The sequence below is a fragment of the Ahaetulla prasina genome, chromosome 1 (assembly GCF_028640845.1).
Source record: "Ahaetulla prasina isolate Xishuangbanna chromosome 1, ASM2864084v1, whole genome shotgun sequence".
NCBI lineage: Eukaryota > Metazoa > Chordata > Lepidosauria > Squamata > Colubridae > Ahaetulla > Ahaetulla prasina.
In genome coordinates this window covers 200,935,107-200,959,383 of record NC_080539.1, presented here as the reverse complement: position 1 = coordinate 200,959,383, position 24,277 = coordinate 200,935,107, and the positions used below count along the sequence as shown (strand labels likewise).

At 36.1% G+C, this 24,277-nt stretch overlaps 1 protein-coding gene across 3 annotated transcripts in view; it reads right to left on the bottom strand.

Annotated features, from left to right (window-relative positions):
- The window catches only part of RFTN2 (raftlin family member 2), a 33,353-nt gene that overhangs the window by 7,593 nt on the left and 1,483 nt on the right, over nucleotides 1-24,277 (bottom strand). Inside the window, exons 1-8 of one of the 3 annotated variants that reach the window (XM_058187937.1) lie at nucleotides 23,001-23,134; nucleotides 22,395-22,541; nucleotides 19,973-20,156; nucleotides 17,580-17,691; nucleotides 15,132-15,450; nucleotides 13,300-13,503; nucleotides 11,406-11,524; nucleotides 4,146-4,249 (exon numbers count right to left, since the gene is read on the bottom strand). In XM_058187937.1, the coding sequence (XP_058043920.1) occupies nucleotides 4,146-4,249; nucleotides 11,406-11,524; nucleotides 13,300-13,503; nucleotides 15,132-15,450; nucleotides 17,580-17,691; nucleotides 19,973-20,156; nucleotides 22,395-22,533 (1,181 nt within the window). In that variant the 5' untranslated portion in view covers nucleotides 22,534-22,541; nucleotides 23,001-23,134. Of the gene's footprint in view, nucleotides 1-4,145; nucleotides 4,250-11,405; nucleotides 11,525-13,299; nucleotides 13,504-15,131; nucleotides 15,451-17,579; nucleotides 17,692-19,972; nucleotides 20,157-22,394; nucleotides 22,542-22,740; nucleotides 22,834-23,000; nucleotides 23,135-24,277 lie in introns of those variants that run through there. The other 2 variants (XM_058187939.1, XM_058187929.1) reach the window with 2 other exon arrangements.

Genomic DNA, 24,277 nt, shown 5'->3' with positions numbered 1-24,277 from the left:
AATTGGGAGAGTCTGAGAGCTTTTTTTTTTTTAATTTGCCCCTGAAATAACCCAATATCCCTTTTCTAAAGCTTTATTCACTTGGAATTTTCCAATGCTTGAAAGGGTTTTCTGGAAAGTGGTATCCAAGGAATCCTACGGCCCATGGGCCCATGGGTACTAGTGTCCCCATTTTCTGGGGGGGGAAAATCATTTTCTACAATAGTTGATTTTTGGTGGGTCTTCTTTAGGGAGAGGAACAACAGGAAATCTTACTGTGAAAACAGAAACTCTTCTAATTACAGGATTTAAAGAATTATTTGGGGGGAAATGCTAATATTCCTGTAATCCTCTGAACAAACTGTGTGTGAACTGATGCAAAAGAAAAGTTCTCTGCATTTAGCAGAAAGTAAAATCTATTAATATTCCACTTGTGTACTGAGGTCAGAGTTCAAAGTCTGTGGGAAAAACAGAACTGCAGACTGAAAAACATGTTATTCTTTTTTTTAACCAATGTGAGCAATGCCGCATGACAATTGAGCATAAAGTGTTTCACACAAATTAATGCTGCACTTCCTCAATTTTTAAAATGAAAGTAGTAACTATGTTTATAATTCAGAATCGCTAGCAGTCTATTCTGGCAGGTGGAGAGAGTACTTTTTTAAAAAAAAGATGATTTAATTAATTCAGTAACTAGGATTGCACTTTTAAAACAACCATATAACATCTTCCCCACTTATAACAAATTTCCAAGATGCGTCAGGACTCTCATTTAGCCACAAATGTGCCAAAGCAGGCTTCTAGGCTACAGATTCCTTTGTGCATAAATGCTTTGTGTATCATTCATGTGGCTGATCCAATTGCCTGGCAGGTTCACATAGTCCACAGTCAGTAAATGGGAGCTGGAATGACTTGTTTTAAGAAGCTGATAAAGAAAGCTTTTAACTTTTTTAAAAAACTTTTTTTTCTGATAGCTGATTAAGAAAGGCTGCTGACTCAACACATTATATTGGATTGAGGTTATTTCCCTTCTGAACATCTATGTTTTTAAAGGAAGAAGTAGATAGGTTGAACTAATTGTTGGAAAACAAGTGCTCAAAATACACTTTTAAACATCTGGTTTGTGTAGATTGTTGTTTTTTTGGAATAATACACCAGTGATTTAGAAACTATCAGGAAGACAATAGTAATATGCATCTTGTTTATATTAATATTTTTTCTGCGTATAAGGTGAGAAATTATCAATTCCCCATCAGTTGTACAATGGTCCAAACCTGGCTTTGCCAGTTAGCTTGGGCCTCCAATGGGGGAGCATCACAGTGGAGGTGGTTGATTAACAACAGATCCCACCTCTCCTCCTTCCTGCTCCCGGCCTCCCTGTCTTTTAATTGGCTCATAATGTTTGGATTTTGTGTTGTCTTATTTATGTTTTTAGCTTACATAGTTTTTAACTTTTATATTGTAAGCCACCCAGAGTTACCTTGAGGTAAGATGGGTGGTCTATTTTACCTCAAGGTAACTCTTGAGGTATTTTTTTTATATTTTTATAAATTTTATAAATAAAATAAAATCAGTAAAATAGATTTGAAAATCATTTTATCTTTGGGAGATCTTTTCAGAAGACTAACTAGAAAAGCAGATTTAATTTCCTTTTAAATATGTACAAATTTCCTCTTTCTCCTATTAAAATAATTATGTTCAGAAATCTTCAGTTCATAAGAAATGAATGCTTTCTTTGTGGACTAGTCTTTAATTAACATAACATAACATAACATCAGAGTTGGAAGGGACCTTGGAGGCCTTCTAGTCCAACCCCCTGCCCAGGCAGGAAACCCTATACCATCTCAGTCAGATGGTTATCCAACATTTTCTTAAAAATTTCCAGTGTTGGAGCATTCACAACTTCTGGAGGCAAGTCGCATAATTGCATATGATAAAAATAAGTTTTGTATTTGTATTGTGTTTTTTTTTTTGTATAATAGTTCAAGGGACTTCAGCCTAGGTGAGCTGTTTAATCCAGTTTGATACAATAAAATATTAGTATATGTGGGATTAAGAATAGTTCCAACCCTGGCATAAAGAACAGGGTTGAATGTAAGTCTGTGTGTTTGTGTGCATATATGGACAGAGGTGTGAATACTGAATAACTAGTTGGCATGTGACTTTGGTCACATTTTGCAGCTGTGATGAGAGCCTCTACTCCTCTATGTGTAGGAAAGTTATAGTTCATGATCTGCATCCATCTTTGCATGCTTTATTTTCACAAAGGATTGATATTTATTATGATTCCAAAAAAATACTATACAGTTTTGCTTATTCATTACTACCACATGATAGCTATTTAATGACTAAAATGCTATTTCCTGCAACAGTCCCTTGGTTATAAAAGATTTCAAACTTCCTTTTTTTCCCCTAATGCCCCTTCTGCTATCTACAAATACTCAAGATAAGGATGGAGTCTATGAGCTGAGTCTATTTGCCTTCATTCTATACGAGCCAAGCTTGTTTTTCTTGAAAGACATGCTACTTGGTCTGCAAAGATACTGATGGAAATAATGAGATAATATATCTCCTGTTAACTTTTCTCAACTGATCACTTTAGCGTGCAATAGGCAGAAAACGTAATTCTAGGAGATGAAACTCCTGGGACACTTATTTCATTCAGGCATTTCAAACTTTAAATGCTCATCTTCAGAAAACACTTTGAATGTTATTTTTTAATCAGTAGATGAATATTTCTAAGATATTATTTTTAAACAGGGAATTCAAAAATTGCTGTTATCCCTGTGAGAAATAAAATAAAAATACTGTATTACTGTCTGGAATACTGATGCTGCCTTTCAGTTAAAGAGAATTGGTGCAGGACACCTAGGTGCAGGACACCTAGGCCAATTCTCATGAAATAAATGTATAATTGCTTGAATCAATTCCTAAATTGATTCCCCCGCCTGCCTCTGATCAAGCAATTGTTACTGAAGTAGTGGGCCAGCTGGCTAGGAGGTATCATAGAGAGATTGTTTAATTGTGCTAACTGATGGTTAAATACCAAATAGATGTTTAAAAATCAGCTATTGGTTACATTATAGTCCTATACACACATTTAAAAAGGAAAAAAAAATCATCAGTGTGGAAGACAATAAGATATTTGCAAATATGAAGGCTTTCTTCCTGTAGATAACTAAACTATTGGTTGTGTTCTCAGATGGGCATTTGAGTAAGATGAGTATGGATATCACCCATAAATACATAGACCAAGGAGATGTCACATGTTCCTGTCTTACTGCCTGTGCAGTTCTGAATCATTCATTAATCCTTCCATTTATTGTCATGTTTGCTTTACAGGTAGTGCTCACATTATGACCAGTTGAGCCCAAAATTTCTATTGCTAAGTGAGGCATTTGTTAAGTGAGCTTTGGCTCATTTTATAAACTTTTCGTGCCACAATTGTTAAGTGAATCAGTGCGGTTGTTAAGTTAGCAACACTGTTGTTAAATTAATCTGGCTTCCCCATTGACTTTGCTTGTCAGAAGGTCACAAAAGGTGATCACATGACCCTGGGACGCTGCAACCTTCATAAATATGAGTCATTTGCCAAGCATCTGAATTTTGATCATGTGACCATGGGGATACTGCAATGGTCATAAATGTGAAAAACGGTCATAAGTCACTTTTTCCAGTGCTGTTGTAACTTTGAAGAGTTATTAAAGGAACTGTTGTAAGTCAAGGACTACCTGTATACTCTTGTTGTATTTAGCAACTAGTCCTCAGCTTCGTATTTCAACAAGCATTTCTTAATTTAAGCCATCATTTTTTGTTTTGTAAACCGATAAATGTTAGTTAATTTCTAATTCAAGTTTCTGAATAATTCATTCAAGAGGAAAAAGGTAGGGCTAGTCTCTGATTCAGCCACCATTCTGCAAATCTCAAATGATGGTCTGAATTCCTCCCCTCAGTCTTCCAAAATCATGCACAAGAATACCAAAACCTCATGAGATTTCCCATATCTCAGCAGTTGCACATTAGATTGCTGAAATTTCATGGATATTATAAAAAAAAACATTTTATACATATAGGCCACAAACATCTCCCTTAATATATATATTATATTAATATATGTATTCAATTACATTCCCAGGAATAGGAAGACAAATTGTTATTTCATCTACCTGTCCAGTCGGATGACAGGAGTAGGCAACACACATGTTAAAAGCCAGCCAAATTCAGCCAAAGTGTGCAGCAAAGGACCATAATCAGTTTTGATTTCACTGCCCTGTTAAAATAGATACAGAAATATATATGTAAGAATAGAGTAAGCATTTCCACAGATTAACCATGAGATGTGGACAGGAAGGAGGGGAAACCCAAAGGTCCTTGCATGCACAGACACGCATATACTTTTCTGATATAGTTATGTTTTTTTCTTTCTATTGCTTTTCTGGTGTGTTTATAGAAAGAAATTTGACAATTACATATTTATTTTCCTAAAGAAATTCAGTTCCATTAAGTTTAGTTCCATTTTATTTTTAGTGTAGATCTGAAAACACAAGCCAAAACTTCTGTCCATTTGCATGCCAAAAGCTGATTTTATAAAATTTACTATAGATAGAGCAGCCCAATGCTGGTCTAATCAAAAATAAAATCCAATTCCTGGAGTTTCAATCTTATTCAGTTTTACAACTAGAAATTACATTAATATATACTTTTAATATATATGACTTATGAAACATTTTAAAAGTTATGGTACACATCATTTTCTTTTCCATTGGTTAAATAAGCATTTTGTTTCTGTAACAGAGTAATAGTTTTTAAAGTGTTACATTATATTACACAAATATTATTACCGGTATGGCCTAAAAAAAATTCAAATTACATTTGGTCAAAAGATTTTGTATGTATGTGGTCTTGAAATATTCTTGTTCCTCACAGCCCTAATTAGGGAGAAAGCCCTAATCTTCTCTTTAGTTTCTAAATGTGATTAAACCTAAAAGTACACATATATTGTGACTTTAATGATGTATGTAAATTGATGAGCTAAGAACAAAGAAGAAATAATCTGTTTATATATACAGAGGACTTTTCCCTCTTAAGAGCTCTAATTCATGCAAAGCCATTTCTGCATAATTATTGGATATAAAACAGTATTTTAAAAAAAACTTCTGAGAAGCTTCCGTTGGACCTACTTTTTATTGTAAAAAAGGTAGGAAAGAGGGAAAAAACTAAGTAATGTGTAATTCTCCTTCATCTGCACATGCAAATTCTCTAGAATAGAGATTTTCCCCCGCCCAGTTTATTCCTGTCTCTTTCTGAATTCCAAAAGTCAAACTACAGCAGTTGTCTGTATGAGTTACTTTTTTTTTTAAATTTGCATTTATATCCCGCTCTTCTCCGAAGACTTGAAGCAATAAGAGTTCGGCAACTTCTAGATGTTTTGGATATTTCACAGCTTCTTTCTTATCTTTAAGTATATCAGCTGAGGTAAATGGAAGTTTAAAAGTTCTGAAGACTCCATTATTTGTCCCTGACATATATGGTAAATGATTGCTGATATAATTAAAAACTAATCAAAGACGTTTATTCCAGTTGTCAACACTTATTTATGGAATCACTTGGGGAACTGAACTGGTCAGCTTTTTTGTAGGGTAACTTCTATGAAATGAGTAATTATTTTGTTCTTCCAAGTGGAGACGATTGCACATATGCATTGTCGGCGAAGGGCCACTCCTTTAGACAAACTTTATGACAAAGAGTCCTGCATTACAAAATATAAAATATGCAAATCCAAATGGAGGATACTTCTCAGCATGATCTATTCAATATATGTGACACAGAAATGGCAATATAATAAACCCTCTGTTTAACAGTCCACAAAGGGCCTCTGTGGCTCAGACTGGTAAGACAGTGGCCCAAGGTTGACTCAGCCTTCCATCCTTTATAAGGTAGGTAAAATGAGGACCCAGATTGTTGGGGGGGCAATAAGTTGACTTTGTAAAAAATATACAAATAGAATGAGACTATTGCTTTATACACTGTAAGCCACCCTGAGTCTTCGGAGAAGGGCGGGATATAAATGTAAACAAAAAAAAAAAAAGTAATTCGGATTTAGCAGACAAAATATGCGGACCTGAGTTGTTCCGACAAAATTTACTGTATAAGAACAGACTTTGCTATCTTTTACTGCTGACAAGAAGGAATATAGCAGGGGAATAGAAATTGAGAGACTAGAGTATAGGACCAGACCTCTTAACAAAAAGTGGATGGTTGAAAAGATGGATATGGGAAGCCAAAGAACAGATGACCATCTGAGACTTGTCAGCTTTGTAAATCTGTGAGAGATAATTGTGGGGAGGCCAGTGGCTGAATTTGGTTGATGAAACTTCTTCTTTCTGCATGAAGGCAAAAAATTAATCCTTTCATGAAGTCTTCCTTGCATAAAGGGCAGCCTTTGTGGCCACCTCCCTTGAACCAGAACCAATGCTTAAGTTGCCCACTTTAGAATAGAATAGAATAGAATAGAATTTTTATTGGCCAAGTGTGATTGGACACACAAGGAATTTGTCTTGGTGCATATGCTCTCAGTGTACATAAAAGAAAAGATACGTTCATCAAGGTACAACATTTACAACACAAATGATAGTCAATATATCAATATAAATCATAAGGATTGCCAGCAACAAAGTTACAGTCATACAGTCATAAGTGGAAAGAGATTGGTGATGGGAACGATGAGAAGATTAATAGTAGTGCAGATTTAGTAAATAGTTTGCCAGTGTTGAGGGAATTAATTGTTTAGCAGAGTGATGGCCTTCGGGAAAAAACTGTTCTTGTGTCTAGTTGTTCTGGTGTGCAGTGCTCTATAGCGTCGTTTTGAGGGTAGGAGTTGAAACAGTTTATGTCCTGGATGTGAGGGATCTGTAAATATTTTCACGGCCCTCTTCTTGATTCGTGCAGTATACAGGTCCTCAATGGAAGGCAGGTTGGTAGCAATCATTTTTTCTGCAGTTCTAATTATCCTCTGAAGTCTGTGTCTTTCTTGTTGGGTTGCAGAACCGAACCAGACAGTTATAGAGGTGCAAATGACAGACTCAATAATTCCTCTGTAGAACTGAATCAGCAGCTCCTTGGGCAGTTTGAGCTTACTGAGTTGGCGCAGAAAGAACATTCTTTGTTGTCCTTTTTTGATGATGTTTTTGATGTTAGCTGTCCATTTTAGATCTTGCGATATGATAGAACCTAGAAATTTAAAGGTTTCTACTGTTGATACTGTGTTGTCTAGTATTGTGAGAGGTGGAAGTATGGAAGGGTTTCTCCTAAAGTCTACCACCATTTCTACGGTTTTGAGCATGTTCAGTTCCAGATTGTTTTGGTTGCACCACAAGGCTAGTCGTTCGACCTCTCGTCTATATGCGGATTCGTCATTGTCTTGAATGAGACCAATCACTGTTGTGTCATCTGCGAACTTCAGTAGCTTGACAGATGGATCTTTGGAGATGCAGTCATTGGTATACAGAGAGAAGAGAAGCGGGGAGAGCACACAGCCTTGGGGGGGGCCCTGTGCTAATTGTACAGGTATTTGATGTGTTCTTGCTTAGCTTCACCTGCTGCTTCCTGTTTGTTAGGAAGCTTGTGATCCACTTACAAGTCTGTTCCGGTACCTGTAGCTGGTTTAGCTTAGTTAGAAGAGTGTCTGGAATGATGGTATTGAATGCTGAACTAAAGTCTACAAAAAGGACCCTTGCATAGGTCTTTGGAGACTCAAGATGTTGTAGGATGTAGTGCAGAGCCATATTAACAGCATCATCTGTTGATCTATTTGCTCGGTATGCAGATTGCAAGGGGTCTAACAGCGGATCCGTGATGGTTTTCAAGTAGGAAAGCACTAGCCTTTCAAAGGTTTTCATGACTACAGATGTTAAAGCAACTGGTCTGTAGTCATTCAGTTCCTTGATGGTGGGCTTCTTCGGCACTGGGATGATGGTAGAGCGTTTGAAGCAAGAAGGAACATAGCACATCTCTAGTGATTTATTTATTTATTTTATTTATTTATTTATTAAATTTTTATACCGCCCTTCTCCCGAAGGACTCAGGGCGGTGTACAGCCAAAGATAAAACACAATACATATACAATTAAAACCAACAATTAAAACCTAGCAAATTACAAAAGGCTGATAATTAAAAGTTTAAATTTAAAATTATAAAAGAATTTTAAAAACCCAATAAAAACCCCAGTTTAAGATTAAAACTATTAAAACCATTATGCCAGTCCCGCTTGAATAAATAAATATGTTTTTAGCTCACGACGGAAGGTCCGAAGATCAGGCACTTGACGAGGCCAGGGGAAGTTCATTCCAGGCGTCGATGCTCCAACAGAGAAGGCCCTACTCCTGGGGCCGCCAGCCGACACTGTTTGGCGGGCGGCACCCTGAGGAGACCTTCTCTGTGAGCGTCTGGTCGGTGGGAGGCATAGGGTAACAGCAGGCGGTCTCGTAAGTACCGGGTCCTAAGCCATGGGCGCTTTGAAGGAGGTAACCAGAATCTTGAAGCGCACCGAAGACCACAGGAAGCCAGTGCAGACTACGCAGCAGTGATGTTACATGGGAGCCGCGGCGGCTCCGTTACTACTCACGCAGCCGCATTCTGGACTAACTGTAGCCTCGGGTGCACCTCAAGGGCAGCCCATGTAGACAGCATTGCAGTAATCCAACCGAGGCGTGACCAGGCGTGAGTGACTGTGCATAAGGCATCCCGGTCAAGGAAGGGACGCAACTGGCGAACCAAGCGAACTTGGTAGAAAGCCCTCCTGGAGATGGCCGCCAGATGTTCATCAAAGGACAGCCGTCCATCCAGGAGGACACCCAAATTGCGAACCACCTCCTTTGGGGCCACTAACTCGCCCCCAACAGTCAGCTGCGGCTGCAGCTGACTGTACCGGGGTGCCGGCATCCACAGCCACTCCGTCTTGGAGGGATTGGGCCAGAGTCTGGTTTTCCCCATCCAGACCTCACAGACTTTTAAGCAAGAAGGAGTTATCTTGTCTGGGCCTGGAGCTTTACCTGGCTTTTGTCTGTGAAATAGGTCCTGCACTTCCTTTTCTGTGATCACTAGGGGTTGTGAACCCAATGAAATGGGGTCAGTTGTAGGAGGCTTGGCTGTTGTTGGTGTGTCTGAGATGGGGGTTGTGGAGATAGGTGGCTGTAGTTTCCTTTCAAACCTGCAGTAAAACTCATTCAGGTCATCTGCCAGTTGTTGATTTTCTTCAGCCTGCGAAGGAGGTTTGCCATAACGTGATATTTTTAAGAGTTTTCCACATGTTTGCTGGTTCATTTGCTGAAAACTGATTCTTTAGCTTTTCAGAGTAGCTTCTTTTTGCTGCTCTGATCTCCCTTGTTAGTGCATTTCTGGCCTGATTGTACAGCATTTTATCACCTTTTCTGTAGGCTTCCTCTTTGGAATGTCGTAGCTGCTTAAGTTTAGGTGTGAACCAAAGTTTGTTGTTACTGTATATTCGCAAGTTCCTTGTAGGTACACATAGGTCTTCACAGAAGCTGACATATAATGTTACAGTATCTGTGAGTTCATCCAGGTCTGCAGAGGTATCTTCAAAGATATTCCAATCAGTGCAGTCAAAGCATGCCTGCAGCTTTAATTTTGCCTCTTCCGTCCAGGTCTTCACTGATTTAATTGCTGGTTTTGTGGTTTTAAGTCTTTGCCTGTAAGCAGGTACAAGGTGAATCATGCAATGATCAGAGTGTCCTACAGCTGCACGTGGTAAAGACCGATAAGCATCTTTTAGTGTTGTGTAGCAATGGTCTAGAGTATTCTTGCCTCTGATGGGACAATTGACATGCTGAAAGTATTTTGGTAGCTCTTTCCTTAAGTTTGCCTTGTTTAGATCTCCCAAAACAATGGCCAGTGAATCAGGGTGTTTGGCTTCAGCCTCCATGATTTGGTCAGCTAGAGTTCGTAATGCCTTGTTTACACAGGTTTGTGGTGGGACATAAACAGCAATTAGAAGAAATGAGGAAAATTCACGAGGCGAATAGTATGGATTGCAGTTGATAATTAAAGTCTCTAAATTGTTGTCACAGAATTTGTAAATTATTTTAAAATCTTGACACCAGTTGCTGTTAATATATAGGCATAAGCCTCCTCCTTTCTTTTTACCAGATGTTTCTGGAATCCTGTCTGATCGTTCAATTTGAAATCCTGGAATGTTCAGGCTGCTATTTTCAATTGATTCATTTAACCAGGTTTCAGAGAAGCATAGGACTGCTGAATTGCGAAAATCAGAATAGTATTTGTTTTAGAGGAGTATTTCATCCATCTTATTTGCAAGTGAGCGTATATTTGTTAGGAAAATTGAAGGCAGAGGAGTTTTAACGCGATTTCTTAATTTGTTTAAGATCCCAGCTCGTTTACCTCTCTTCCTTCGTTTCCGTCGTCGTTTGGGTTTTTTTTTAATCCATGGCTCCGTGGGAATTGCCTCCTCCTGTGTTAGAATCTCCTCCGTGTTTGTAAAGACAGGCAGGGGTGAGATCAAAGAAAGCTGCTCCTTAAAGAAATGTTGCTTAATTTTTAGCAGATGGTCTCATGAGTAGGAAATCCGTAGTGAGTCACAGAGAACAATTAGAAATAAAGAAACCATTAGAGAGCATTTCACCGAGGCAGCCTTCATCGGCGCCATCTTGGAAAAAAACTGGAGTTCTGGAATAGGCTTTTATGCCCAGAGAAGCCAATGCACTGATTCTAGTACTATGACTTTCTTTCTAGTACAAGAGAAGGAAACTGACAATTGTTTCACACTTCCAAATTTAGCTTTGTGATTCTTTTTCTTTCTCCCTCCAGTTCATCCCACCATTTAATTAAAAGATAAATTCTAGGGTGCAAAAGTGTTAGATAATATTATACAGTATTTTAGACTGTAATTGTCATCACTTTCAGGAAAGTGCAACTTCATATATATGTCTGTTTTTGAGTTTGAAAGACCCCATTTGGATTTAATTCAACTTTAACAGAACTACCTGTTTCATTTCTTGAATTGAAGATTTGTTTGTTATTGCAAACTCTTGATATTCATTTCTTTGAGGATTTTTAAAATTTAAACAGAACATTATCTTTAATGACTGCCTATCATCAACAACTTTTTAGTTGTGACAACCACTCCTACCATTGTTACTGTAAAGATTTGGCCTTTATGGACACTAGAAAACAAAGATATATACAATGTTTATCTAATCATTATCTAATGATTATCTGAAATGATAATTGAACTGTGAGTTATTTTCTGCTGAAACCTCAAATACGTTTAGAATTACAAGATATCAAATTTGCTCACATATTGATTATTTTTCTAATTGTATACTGAGTAAACCCTTAAAATTAATCAGGAAGAGTAACTTAAATTGTCAAAAACAAAAATAGGGAATTACCTCAATGACAGTCCATTGTTCTACAACAATAGCATCATTTCCTTTCCTCTCCGAACCTGGAAACCCCGGTTCTTCTTCATATATAAATAACCCTTCTAATGATTTGAGCCCAAAGTCAGCTAGAGAAAGAGAAAAAAGAAAAAGTAGTAAATAATAATCATTTAGAAAATATCTAAACTTTATAGTACTACACTTATGTATTAAGAGGAGTACGCTTTCCTTTTCTGTCTCACACATGATCATTCTGATGTGATTGTCAAGGAACAGGATTTGGTAAATTTATATTACTTATTTATGTAAGTTTAGACACTGCCTATCTTACTTTCTGTGGGTGGTTAAGTTTTTGTCCTGTCAAATGCCACATAGCTTGGGTTCCTATGATGAGTAGGGTTGGAATGGGCAGAAATGAGGTCAGAGCCTAAAGTGCATTTGGCCATTACCTCCCTCCCCCCAAGATGTCTTTTTGACACATTACGCTTTCATTACTATCACCATGCTCAAATAATATGCAAGTGGCTAATCTTCTGCAAAAGCTTTTCCGACTAGGCTGAAGTTATCTATCCTTGAATTACACATTTCTAAATAATAATTAGGGCTACTAAATCTTGGATGCGAAAGATTCCTTGTTGCCATCAAACAGCTGTTTTGATTCACACACACACCCATTCACAAATCTGGTTGTCCTATTTTCGGCTATGTTCAATTTAAAATTTGATTTGGTAGATGTAATATAAAGAGTACATTTCTTAAGCACAAAATGAATCTGACATCCTCATTTTTTAACAAATAAAATGGCAAATAATGTACAACAGCAAAATAAATTCTAGGTCAATCTTCGTACTTGCTTCAAGCAAATCATCTGCTGTTTATTTTACTTTTAGAAAGGTTACATTTTAAAAATTCAGTTTAAAAGGAGATTGCATATTTTAAGAATTCACAGTCTTCATTTGCATCTGTGAGATTTATGTATTAGTTCATTACTTAAATCACTTCATGTCTAGTTTAGCCTTTAATAAGAAATTCCATTACATTTTGGAAACTAAATAGTTTAGATATAAATAAGAGTAAAATTTGAATATACGTGTTTCTTTTTTCTGGTGGCTAAAGTTAAAAAAAAACATTGAGTGTGATTCACATGTTTAATTCTTCCTGTAGAAACCACTTAAAATGGGTAAGCCAGCTGCTCTTGTGATGTATGTAATAGAGAGTTCATCATCTCTCTCTCTCTCTTTTTTTTTTTTTACAAAAAATCCCCATGACAGCAAACATTTCAGGTCTAGGTTTTTATTTCTGGTTATCTTTTTAAGCAATTCACTTCAAAGTGGAAGGCCAGATCAATCTGAGAACTTGACCTCTCCTACAAAGAACAAGTTGGAAGTTTGAAAAACTGCTTAATCTTCTCCAAGTCTCCTTATAGCTTTCTTCTGCCCAGCTATTGGTAGTTCTTATTTTTCACTCCTAAATTAAGGGTGAATAATCCCTTTTTCTCTCTTTGACTCTCTCTTGGTGGGAGGAAAGGAAGTGAGACTTCCCCTCCCCCAGCCATTCTGCTCAAAACAGTTGGTTCTCTACAGTGAGAAACAAGTGATATGCATAGACAACAGCTGGTAGGGGATCTTCATTGCTTCTCCCTTCCCTCTGGTGATCTTTTAATAGTTCCCTAGGAGAGAAAGCTAATGAGTGATAAATGTAGTATCTATAACTGTGGGTGGGTGACAGATGCAAGCCTTATCTGAAAGCTTTAACTATCCTGAATCAAACAGACCACCGTCTTTATTTACTCTGCAGCCTATTTTAAAACTTGCACACTTTTTTTGTATTGTTTTGAATTTTCTGAATGAATTTTGCTAATATCCTTATTTTTAAGTATGAAAAAGAGTATCATTATCCTTACCTTTAGAGGCTTCCCAACACACAAAGGAGTCAATTAATGACAACCCTTGTTTGTAATAAAACGTGGTTAAATCTAACCAATCAGCATCCAATGTACTAATCACAGGTCCTTTTCGTGAAATTTTCAGAGACAAAATACCATCACGATAGGTCGAACTGATGGAATCGTCTTCAAAGACATTGAAAACTGTATATAGTTTGGTGTCTGAGAAAAAAAATGAAATAAAGATATTAGGGTAATATGCATTGGGATTATATTTACAGATTTTTTAAAAAATCTACAAAATTAAATTTTGCATTAAGCATACAAATTAAAATTCATATGGATAAAAGTCCAGCATGACATTTGAATGCTATTTTAATTCAAATTCATCTATCAATCTTTCAATACGTAAACTAAAATGTTAGAAAATCCTATTATGAAAGCCAGCTTAATTCAGGGGTTTAAATCCAAACTCTTCATTTTCTCTGTACAGAACATAGTTTCCTCTTTCAATTTATATTGTGATTTGTAAAAAAAATTCTTCTCTTTTTGTATCATATTGACAGGATTTTTCTTTCTCAGTCTTTTTCTAGCATCTAACACCTACACTTCCACTCTTAAATTTTAATTGGCTCATCTATTGCAGCTACCGTCATGCATCTCACAAATCATCTTGCAGCTGTAACTATGCTGTGGACATGTCACTTGGATTGCCAGTTTGCAAACTAAATTTAGCAACCTTACATCCTAATATTCCCAGCCAAATTATCCACATGACACTGATATTTCTCTCTAAAGTTTATTCTTCTTGAACTAAATTCATCCTCCTCTTCCACCTACTCCCATTCAACTGTTTGCTACTTCTTTTTTATGATTCCCATTATTCATCTTTCTCTCTCTCTATTCAGAATTCATTTTTTATAGTATGTTGATCTTTGTTTTACAATTTGTGAGGGATTTAAGGCTGGGTGCTAATTTTTTCTAATAAACTTATAGGCAATTTTCTCTAAGTTACTCAGTTAAAGTTACTTTATTTTGATCAGCAGATGACACAAAAACATAATGAAAAACAATAGTATTGCCTGATTTTCATTGCGGTCACACAAATTTAGTTACAATATGGGAGATCCATGGTTTCATTTATTTGTTATTATTTACTAAACAATATGACAGAAGCAGGTTTACATAATAATCAGTACTTCCTGAGAACTGCTGCAACAGAAGCTAGATATAATTCTTTTGAGAATCCCATGGAAGTTATAATATATTACATGGTATACAGTTTCTATCTGCTCGGGTTTGCAGGGCCAGTGTGTTGGGCTTGTGGGATTTTAGAGGGAAGGATGCTGTATCTGCCTTAAAAAAGTTTTTCACAACTTGGGAAAGGTAAGAATTTTTAAATATTGGGGGGATTCCTAAATATCCTTGGCAACCTAAGTTCTAGGTTCTGTGATAATTGTTGACTTCCATTTGATGGTCCATATCATTTAACTTTTGAGAAAATATTTGTTCAGCCAGTTTTTTATCCTAAAGGCACTAAGAATGGAGAAGATAATGCATATGATGTTATATTTTGTTCTGTTGTAGTTTTCCACATTGAAAATAATTGTTTAAAAAAGTAGGGGCAATACATTTTTCAATTTTTCAATTTGAATAGTTTGTCCTTGCTGAAAAAGGGGCCGATAAACACAGGAATACATGAGAAAGGTTTAAGAACACCTCCAAATATGGTTATACTGTTTGATAATCCTTCTCTTAAGCTATTGTTCTTAAAAATGGATTCTTCTATAGCTTCTAACTAGATAGCTACATAGTTGCATGTAGACTATATAGATGATGTGTTTAAATACCTTCTTTTTGCTTTAATTTATTTGGGCTGGGACAGCCTTCTCTTCCATCTTGAAAATCAGTCTTTTGTGCCGGCCTGACGTCTGGCTGAATTTCTTCCTGTATTTCACTCTCAGAGGATTGACCACTCAGTGTCCCTTCATTGCAGACTCTAACATTTTCCTCTGAATCATGGCTCCTCTGCTCCCGGTTCCTTCTGCAAAGTGTCGAGTCAGACTCCTTATCTTCGCCCAGATTTGTACCATTGCAGATTTTAGATTGAGAGCAAGACTGAGTTATAAACCCAACAAACTTCATTCCTCTTTTAGCAGCATCATTGACCTATATTTTTCAAAAAGACAGTACTAATTCAGTGGGGTGGATATCTCTATTGTTCACTAAGAAGGAGTATAGCTAGTTTATGTATGATGGTTTTATGTGGATACACAGAAAGGATTATTCATTGATATATAAAAATAGCATACCTATTTTACTATGAATATTATGAAACAGCCACTTATTAAAGAATTTCAACTGACTGTAAAACATGTATCTTCAGTTTTACAAAGAGCACAATATATGGAGTCTTTCTTTTGCCTATTTGTATCTGGGTAAAAATTAGTGATATGTAAAGGGATTTTTTTGTGTTATTTATTTGTGCCTTTGAGTCAGTGTTGAATCCTGACAAGAGACTGCACAAATCCCCACAGTTTACTTGCAAGATTTCAGAATTGGTTTGCCATTCTCTCTTTCCTAGACCCAACAGAGAAGGGCTGGCCCAAGGGCTAGCTTGTTGCTTAACTCAAGACTAGAATTCACAGTCTCCCAGTTTCTAACCTGAAGGCTTAACTCCTTCTTAATTAGCTCTTAAAACATACCTGAAATGTCTTAAAGATGAATGCAAAGGTTTAATAAATGCTGATGCTCTGGAATTATTTGTTTATGTATATTCCATCTTTATTATTTTGAGAAATACTTCAAGGTGGCAAACATATGTAATGCTCCTTATTCCTTCTATTTTCCCCACAACAATAATTCTGTGAGGTGAGTTGGGGTGCAAGAGAGTGACTGGCCCACTAGCATTCACAATCTCCTGGTTTCTAGCCTGGTGCCTTATCACTAGACTAGACCAAACTGGTTGTCATTCAACATTTCATTCAACATGATATTCAACTTTTTATCATGGAATGTCAATGTGGAATATTTCAAGGCTGCATTCTGCAAGCTTTATTGAACAGTTGAGGCATTCAGTTATCATACAGAACTAAATATATGATTCAGTAGAATATTTCATCAATAAGACCCTAGAGTTCTTCTGAAGAAATCCTAGCATATTTTTCTCTTCTGAATTTAGAAATCAGGTTTCTGTGTAAAGCAGGCCAACACAAAGAAATGGATGTGAAAACATTTTCCATAGCTGCTGCCACCACTGTTTTGTTCAACTACCCATCTTTGACTCAACAGAATCAACAGGGAACGGGAAGAGTTATGGGAGAACTCAATTGCAGGAGTCTATAAATGGGGTGCTAGCATTATTTGCAGTGCTTCTTCTCTGCTGCAATCAAATGATTCTCAGTGTTAGGTAAAAGTTAAAACATTTGTGTGAATTTAAAACCAATTAAAACAGTCATAACAATAAACCCACTTAATAGGTTAGCTATGCATAAAAACAAAAGGGAATGTACATATACCCACCCACACCCACACAAAAACCAAAAAGCAAGGTGGAATCAGGGAAAGACTCAGAGAAAGTCCCTCCAAAGGAATCCAATTTTTAGGCTTCTAAAAAACTGACAAGGAGGGGACCAACCTGACACTCTTCAGAGATTGCTTTATAGTATTGGTGATGCCACAGAACTGCAGTGCTGCCCATTCAACCTCTTGGAAATGTGGAATTATGAGAAACGATTGGAATAGAAGATCCAGAAGGTAGTTACGTTAACATCAGTGGTGAAATTCAATTTTTTTTTACTACGGTTCTGTGGGCATGGCTTGGTGGGCTTGGTGGGCGTGGCAGAGGAAGGATGCTGCAAAATCTCCATTCCCACCCCACACTTGGGGGAAGGATATTGCAAAATCTCCATTCCCTCCCCACTCTGGGACCAGCCAAAGGTGGTATTTGCTGGTTTTCTGAACTACTCAAAATTTCTGCTACCAGTTCTCCAGAACCTGTCAGAACCTGCTGGATTTCACCCCTGGTTAGCATCAAGACAAAGTTTCGTATAAGATATGTATGCTTTTGTTCGTGAACATTATTTGAGTTCTCAGAATAGGATTATAGTTAAAGGAATAACTTTATTCCTACCGTTCTGTCCTATTGTTTCCTTTCATTATAGCCAATTAATATAGTTATTACATACTCATACTTATATATATGCTTATATATTGTATAGTTATTACATGCTTATGCTTATATATACTGTATGACAAAAATAAAAATAAAGTAAAATATTCAGTGAAGATGGTCATACCTTCTCTAACACTTCCTTAACTGCCTCATTTGTTAGTTTTTCATACGTTAAAGGACACTCTTCAATCACAAGCCTGGGTTGTCTTGGTTCTCTCATTGGTGGATTTTTGTGGCTAAAACACAGAAAGAAAGCAGCCTTTGTTGAAATTAGACCTACCTTGTGCAAAATACTAGCAAGCAGCACTTTTTTCATTTCCAAAAATTATAAATTGAATGTTGGAACTCTCTTGTTTGGGTAGCTCTTCCGTTATTCTTGATTCTTTTGCCCAAACATGTTGCTTGGAACAGAACTGAATTACCCATTGAACAACCTTATTTACATTTCATTTAAAATAAAATATATACTTAAGAGGTTTCATTGATGGTATTTTAACTGTAATGCAGACCTGGTGAAGGTAAGATTTGAGAAGAAGAATTGAGAGGCTTAATTTGAGCTACAAATGCATTACTTTTTTGTAATGGCTCTGGGGTCAGGGCTGCGTGTATGTGCAAGGTATGCAGGAATTTCGGCATATTAAGAATGTTGTTGAGGGTTAAAGTTTGGAGGTTTTGGTGCAAACTATTTGGTTAAGTTGGGAATAGGACAGAGCTATGGCAGCCAGTTCTTAACACACACAAATACAGTTTTTAGCTATGTTGAAATATTTCAGAAGAGTTTCAAGAGCTGAACCTGAAGGAGTTCAATAAATTAAAATTAATTGTAAGTAGCTGTCAAGAAGAATACATTTAGAACTAATACCTGTGGCCTTTTTGTTATATATAATGATATTAATATTAATATGACAATAATAAAGATAAGTTTATTATGTTAGTTTTAGTGTTACAAATATATATTAAGGTCATGTAGGGTGTTTTCTTGCAATGTTTGTTCTGTTTCTGGAATAGTTTCCTCCTATTTAAGAATGCTACAGTTCTCGTGCTGAGAAAATATATGAGGAGAAAGTAATATTGTGTATGTTTGCTGCCTTGAGTTACTTATAAAAGTAATAAAGATGGGGTAAAAGTTTAATAAATAAATACAATAACCCTATAAAGGGCAACTTGCAGTTCTGATCATGCTTTCAAGAGTAATCAGCCTCTCCCCCAATAGTCTGCAGGACGAGGAGAGAGTGAAAAAGAACAAAGAGATTGTTCAAAAATGAATCAGAGACAGAAAAGAGGCTTGTCAGCAAGAAGACAAGAAACACTAAGATATTTCTCAAGATGGTTATAGCCACTTTTGGCTCAGATATTTGACCCAGTTTTAGAACCAGCCACAAATTGGGACCCAAACAGATTGATGTCAGAGAATGCAGCCTTGGACAAGTAAAATAATGCCCAATTTCTTAAAATAGAAATTTTAGTTAATAAACATATACAAATATATGAACTGATATCCACCAAGTATATAAGAATATATAAAAGGCTACTTAAAATTGATTTCACAAAGCCTATTTGTCTAGCTTGCTTTCCTATCAGTACCTAATGTTCTGTGTGTACTATGTTTAAGTTCAGCTTCAGTTTTAAGCAATTCTTCATTGGAGATTTAATTTAAGAATCTTAGAAGTATAGCTGGAAAGTCACATTGTTGGTCACAATTACAGTATCAACTATCGAATAGCTAAAGATTATCAAATGCAGTTTTTGCATAAACTTTCATGGGCTGGATGTAACTTCCTCAGATGCATAAAAAATTATCCCCATTAACAGATATGCACAGGCAAGGATACAAAGGGAACAAAAATGTCAGAAGGAAATAAAAGGCAAGGAAAGGCAGATAATGGCAATCATAATCATACTATTTTAGTTCTATTATGATGTTACTGCTTGTTTGCTTCCATCCCTCTCCCCCATTTCCCATTTCTAAAGGGAGAAACTATCCATAGTATGTCTAATGCAGAGGTCTTCAAACTTGGGAGCTTTAAGATTTGTGGACTTCAACTCCCAGAATTCTCCAGCCAGCATACCTGGCTGGAGAATTCTGGAAGTTGAAGTCAACAAGTCTTAAAGCTCCCAAGTTTGGGGACCCCTGGTCTAATGGAAATGGTTTCATCGCCCAAAGTTTCTGTCATAATAAATGGGCCTAAAAGTACCTGTAACTTAACTACATGTTATGTCTTTGAACGCAAGGGTTTTCTATAAGAAAGAGCAATCAGGGTCTCATCAATACATTGTGGAGGATGGAGATGATATTATTTTTGCAAGTCTCCTGATTTGAACAGCTATTTGCATGGGGAATAAACTAAGTCATGCAGTTTATGGTAAGATCTAATTTGGTTCTAAGATGCAACAAAGTTATGATGTGGTTGTCATAATAATGGTTTTACTCTTAAAGCAGGGAACAATTTTTTTGGCGAAGGAACTCCACTCAATACAAAAGCTTACTGGAAGTTAAGCATTTCTTGTATGGCATACCTGAATTTGAGACGCACAAGCACAACTCGATAGATGTGACTTGCTGGAAAATGCCTTCTTTGTCCAGATAACAGTAAAACAGGATGAATAGCTCCTACCACATATCCTTTATTATAATACTCCTCCACGTTCTTCGCAATATCCAAAACGGAGCATATTTTGATAATTTCTGGATTTGAGATAACTAAAAGGATTAAAACAACCAGAAACACTTGATATAGGATTTTATAAAGATTAAGTTGTACAGTTGTACAGTAATACATTATCACTAGAGGGGTCCACTATTCACTAATATTCACTTCAGACATTTACTAAGACTACCCGCCTCCCAAAGTCCTGCTGCCCAGCCTCATCATAGTTGTAGGAGTAGTGCTCCTAGGAAGGATATGTGAGAAATCAGGATTGGATGCTTAGAGTATATACACATAGCAGGGTCACACAAGGTGTGAAGATCATTCCACATGGCCAAGAAGAGAAGACGAATCCAAGAAAAATAGCAATTTCGGAAGAGAACTTAACATATAATTTCAGACAGCTGTTGTAAGAGAAAAGAAGCAATATTTCAACTAATCAACCAATTTACTAAGAAAAAACTACTTTAAAAAACACAGCATTGCATGTGGCTTCTATTACTATAGCAGTAACAGAATATAGGGACTTAAGTGTTGAACCGTTAATAGTTACAATAAGAGGTACAGGGAGAAAGTTAAACAAATTATATTTGTTGTTATAACACAGGGTTATTAAATTATTAAGTGATTTTTAAAAAGCAAGTTTATATAACAATAGATTTTGGTCTATATATATTGCACATCTGAATTAGGTATTTGTTTCTATTATACACACTCAGGGAGTTTGAGTATACACTGGAGCCTTACCACATATGAAGTTCTGCTTTTGACACCAGTCACTGTCCAACTATTTTCAAACCTTGTAATAATGTGATATAGGAACTTGTTTTAAATTAAAAAAACAACTAGAAAAAAGCATACTCTGATTCTGTGCTTAATAGGAAGCTTGCATCTATAAATGGCAGAATATTTTCACCACTCAGTATAACCAATAATGTATAACAAGACTCAGAGGTATTCTAAAATGAAGAAGCTGGCAAATAATTGCAGTTTTGTTCAGCTTTTCCACCACCATCAATAAAATAAAGAGAAAAAAAACACAACCACAACAATTGGTTTTAGTCTCATGTTGTTTCTGGAGTCTTCATACTTAACCTTACCATCTCAGGTTCTACTACTGGATTTCATTGCCTCCATGAAATGCCCCTATAGGAGTGTCCATTGAGTTTTGACTAGTTGCCAGAAATGGAAAGAGCCTTCCAGTAGTAGAAAGACAAGATTGGATCCAACTGCCTATTTCATTATGCTATGTGATTGAAAAATAGCAATGTCATCTCTCTCTCTCATCTATCACCTCAGTTACCAAACTAACTGCATAAAATTGCTAACAGTTATTTGAATTATTAGCAATATGATTATTTTTACAAGAAATAATCTCCATCAAAGTATTTTTATAATCCTGAAAATATACATATTTAAATCTACTGTACTATCCATTAAAATAAAACAAATAGTGTGATTTAACCCAAAAGCCAAATGCACAGTTATACCTAATGTAGTTGCTTTTAATTTTATGAATTAAAATATGAAACTCAGAGTATTTGTTACTATTTTTTCTCCTCATAATGAACAAAAGCTGTTTCATCCAAAACCAAATAGAAATGGTAAAAAGCTAACATATAGTTCAATGGTACTGTACAATGCTTCCTTATGCATCCTATACATTATAAAATCATTATATTTAAATTATAACTATGACCATGTTGACGCTGAGTGTAATATGCAAGTTGTGTTTGTGATTAATTCCTACTAAGTTCTACATAAAAAAGTTGGTGTACAAACCCAAATAGCTTTATGAAAACTTCTTCAAAAAATTCCCAAAGCAACTTTTGCAGAACAGAGCTGCCTGTTCTTAGTGGGAAGCCATCTGAGACTATTTGTTTATTTTTCAACTTTCTGAGACATGGAGTTGGTTAGAAACAAGACACCCTACAAAAGAAGGAAGTCGCCCTACAGGGTAGTCTGTTTCTAACCGCACAGATGTCCATGAACAGTATAAAACAAAGAAGAGTACTTTCAACTATATTTGTATTTGATATCTTCAATGTTCCACTTGCTATTAATAGCTCAAGCTTAATCCTGAAGGTCTTGAAAAGTGATATATTTATTCAGAGATATCCAGGTATGACAGGCACAGGCAGAGAAATGTTTTAATAGTCATTTCTAAATCCTTAATCTAATAAGCAGTAGGGGGAAATGAATCAAACTTTTTTTTCTGTATCTAACCAGAAGAAATCACATTTGGCTTATACAGTATGTTCTTCTGAAAAGTTAAAACACTTCATACATACCTTCTAATGTAAAATCCAGCAGTATGTACTCATAAGCAGAGTCTGTTTTTGTTTCCACTTGCGGTCTCTTCAGCGTTGAAAATATTTTTCCAGGACTGCTGTCATCTGGATCTTCTAGCTTTCTCAGCCCACACCCCATCTTAAGACCTGGTGGATGAGTATAAGGGGAAAAGTAAGAAGCTAAGGAAGAAACTCTGCAGGCACAAAATCGGCTTCTCTCACAAGACGGGTTAAAAACAAGCGATCCCCTTTAGATCTTCTCTATTGCTGTTAACCAAACATCCAAACAGAAACCAATCTTCTGTTCCCAAGTTAGAAAAAAGAGAATTTTTCTCTCCATATTTACAGCAAGGCACAACCGCTCTTAAGGATACCAGGCAACAAATTCAGCAGGAGTGCTACTCCTCTTTCAAAAAAATACAAACTGCTACAAAGTGAGCAGAGATTTTCCATGCCACGTCAATTTACAGCCAGCCCCCTAATAGTGTTCTGTTGCAGAGGGCACCAATGAGTGCTTTGTCTGTCTCTCTTGGCTGGCTGATAATGATGAGAAAAAAGAAAAGAAACAAACTAAAGTTAGAGCAAAACTTTAGGGTGATTACTTACAGTCAGAAGATCTGCTTCAGTGCAATGGCCAGTAAAAGAAATAAAACGGGGAAATGAAGTCAAAGAAATAGGATAGAGAGCTTCACCATGGTCTGAGAAGAAAATCATTTCCAGAAAGGAAGTCAACTTTAAAAGGAAATTGCTTTTGGCATCTCAAAGGGGAGGAAAATAAATGAAAAGCAGTTCAACTCTATTTTAAATGTGAGCGTTAGTTGCTTACTTCCTTTTCTTAGGGCAGCTGGAAAACTACACATCATGCTAGTAAAGCAAAAAGGTTTGAGCAGAGCGGTAAAATCATAGTGCTTGGAATGATTAAATTGCCTTCTTGAAAACCATCAGTGGAGCAATCATCAGAATAATCCAATATCATTTTAAAAAATGGGTCTTGGGAAAGTTTCCTCCTAATTACTATCTTCTGGAACATTTTGTAAAAACAATTTTTACAATTTTTAAAAATTTATCTGACTTTGCTAAAATAGTAGGTGAAGCATTGGGTTTCTAACTACTGTACTTGTACTTGTGTTCATTTTTAAATAGATGCAAGTAATTTAGTTGAGCCAGAATGTGATAAAAGATTTTTGTCACCTCGGAAGATGGCAGCTGGACTGTCCTATAAAAGATCACAACCATGAAAAAGAGCAAATCTGTTGTTCATCTTACAGGTCTTTTTTGAAAAGTATTAACATGATTCACACTGTTCTGTTTTTCCCCACTTTGGGCATCCCTAGGCCTAGTAAGATGTCTTAGAACACTGCACTTTCAATTTCAGAAACAATTTCCCCCCCAAAAAAGAGAGTAAAAATCTTTATTACAAATGATGAGCTTTTGCATTAATTCCATGTGTTGGAATTCAGCAAATTCTTAGTAGCATTATTGATTATTCATATTAGATAATGTGATAACCGAATTTCATTTTTATAATGATTAAACGACATTTTTTACTTCCTAAATCTGACAGAATTGAGTTTTACAGGAATATTTTATCACAGAGCAATCCTGTACTTAATCTAAATAAATAACCATTTATTTCCAAAACTGCTTAGCTTAGAACAGATTTGTATATTATACAATGTTTATATACTTTATTATAATCCATAATTTAGAAACTAACAGAAGAAAAAAGGAAAGCGTTTTTCTTATTAAATAATAATATCAAAAATATTTATCTACCCCAGGTCTTTGGGAAAGAGTTGATGGGGCCTCTGGTGGCTCAGCAGACTAAGACAGTCTGTTATTAACACAGCTGCTTGCAATTACTGCAAGCTCAAGTCCCACCA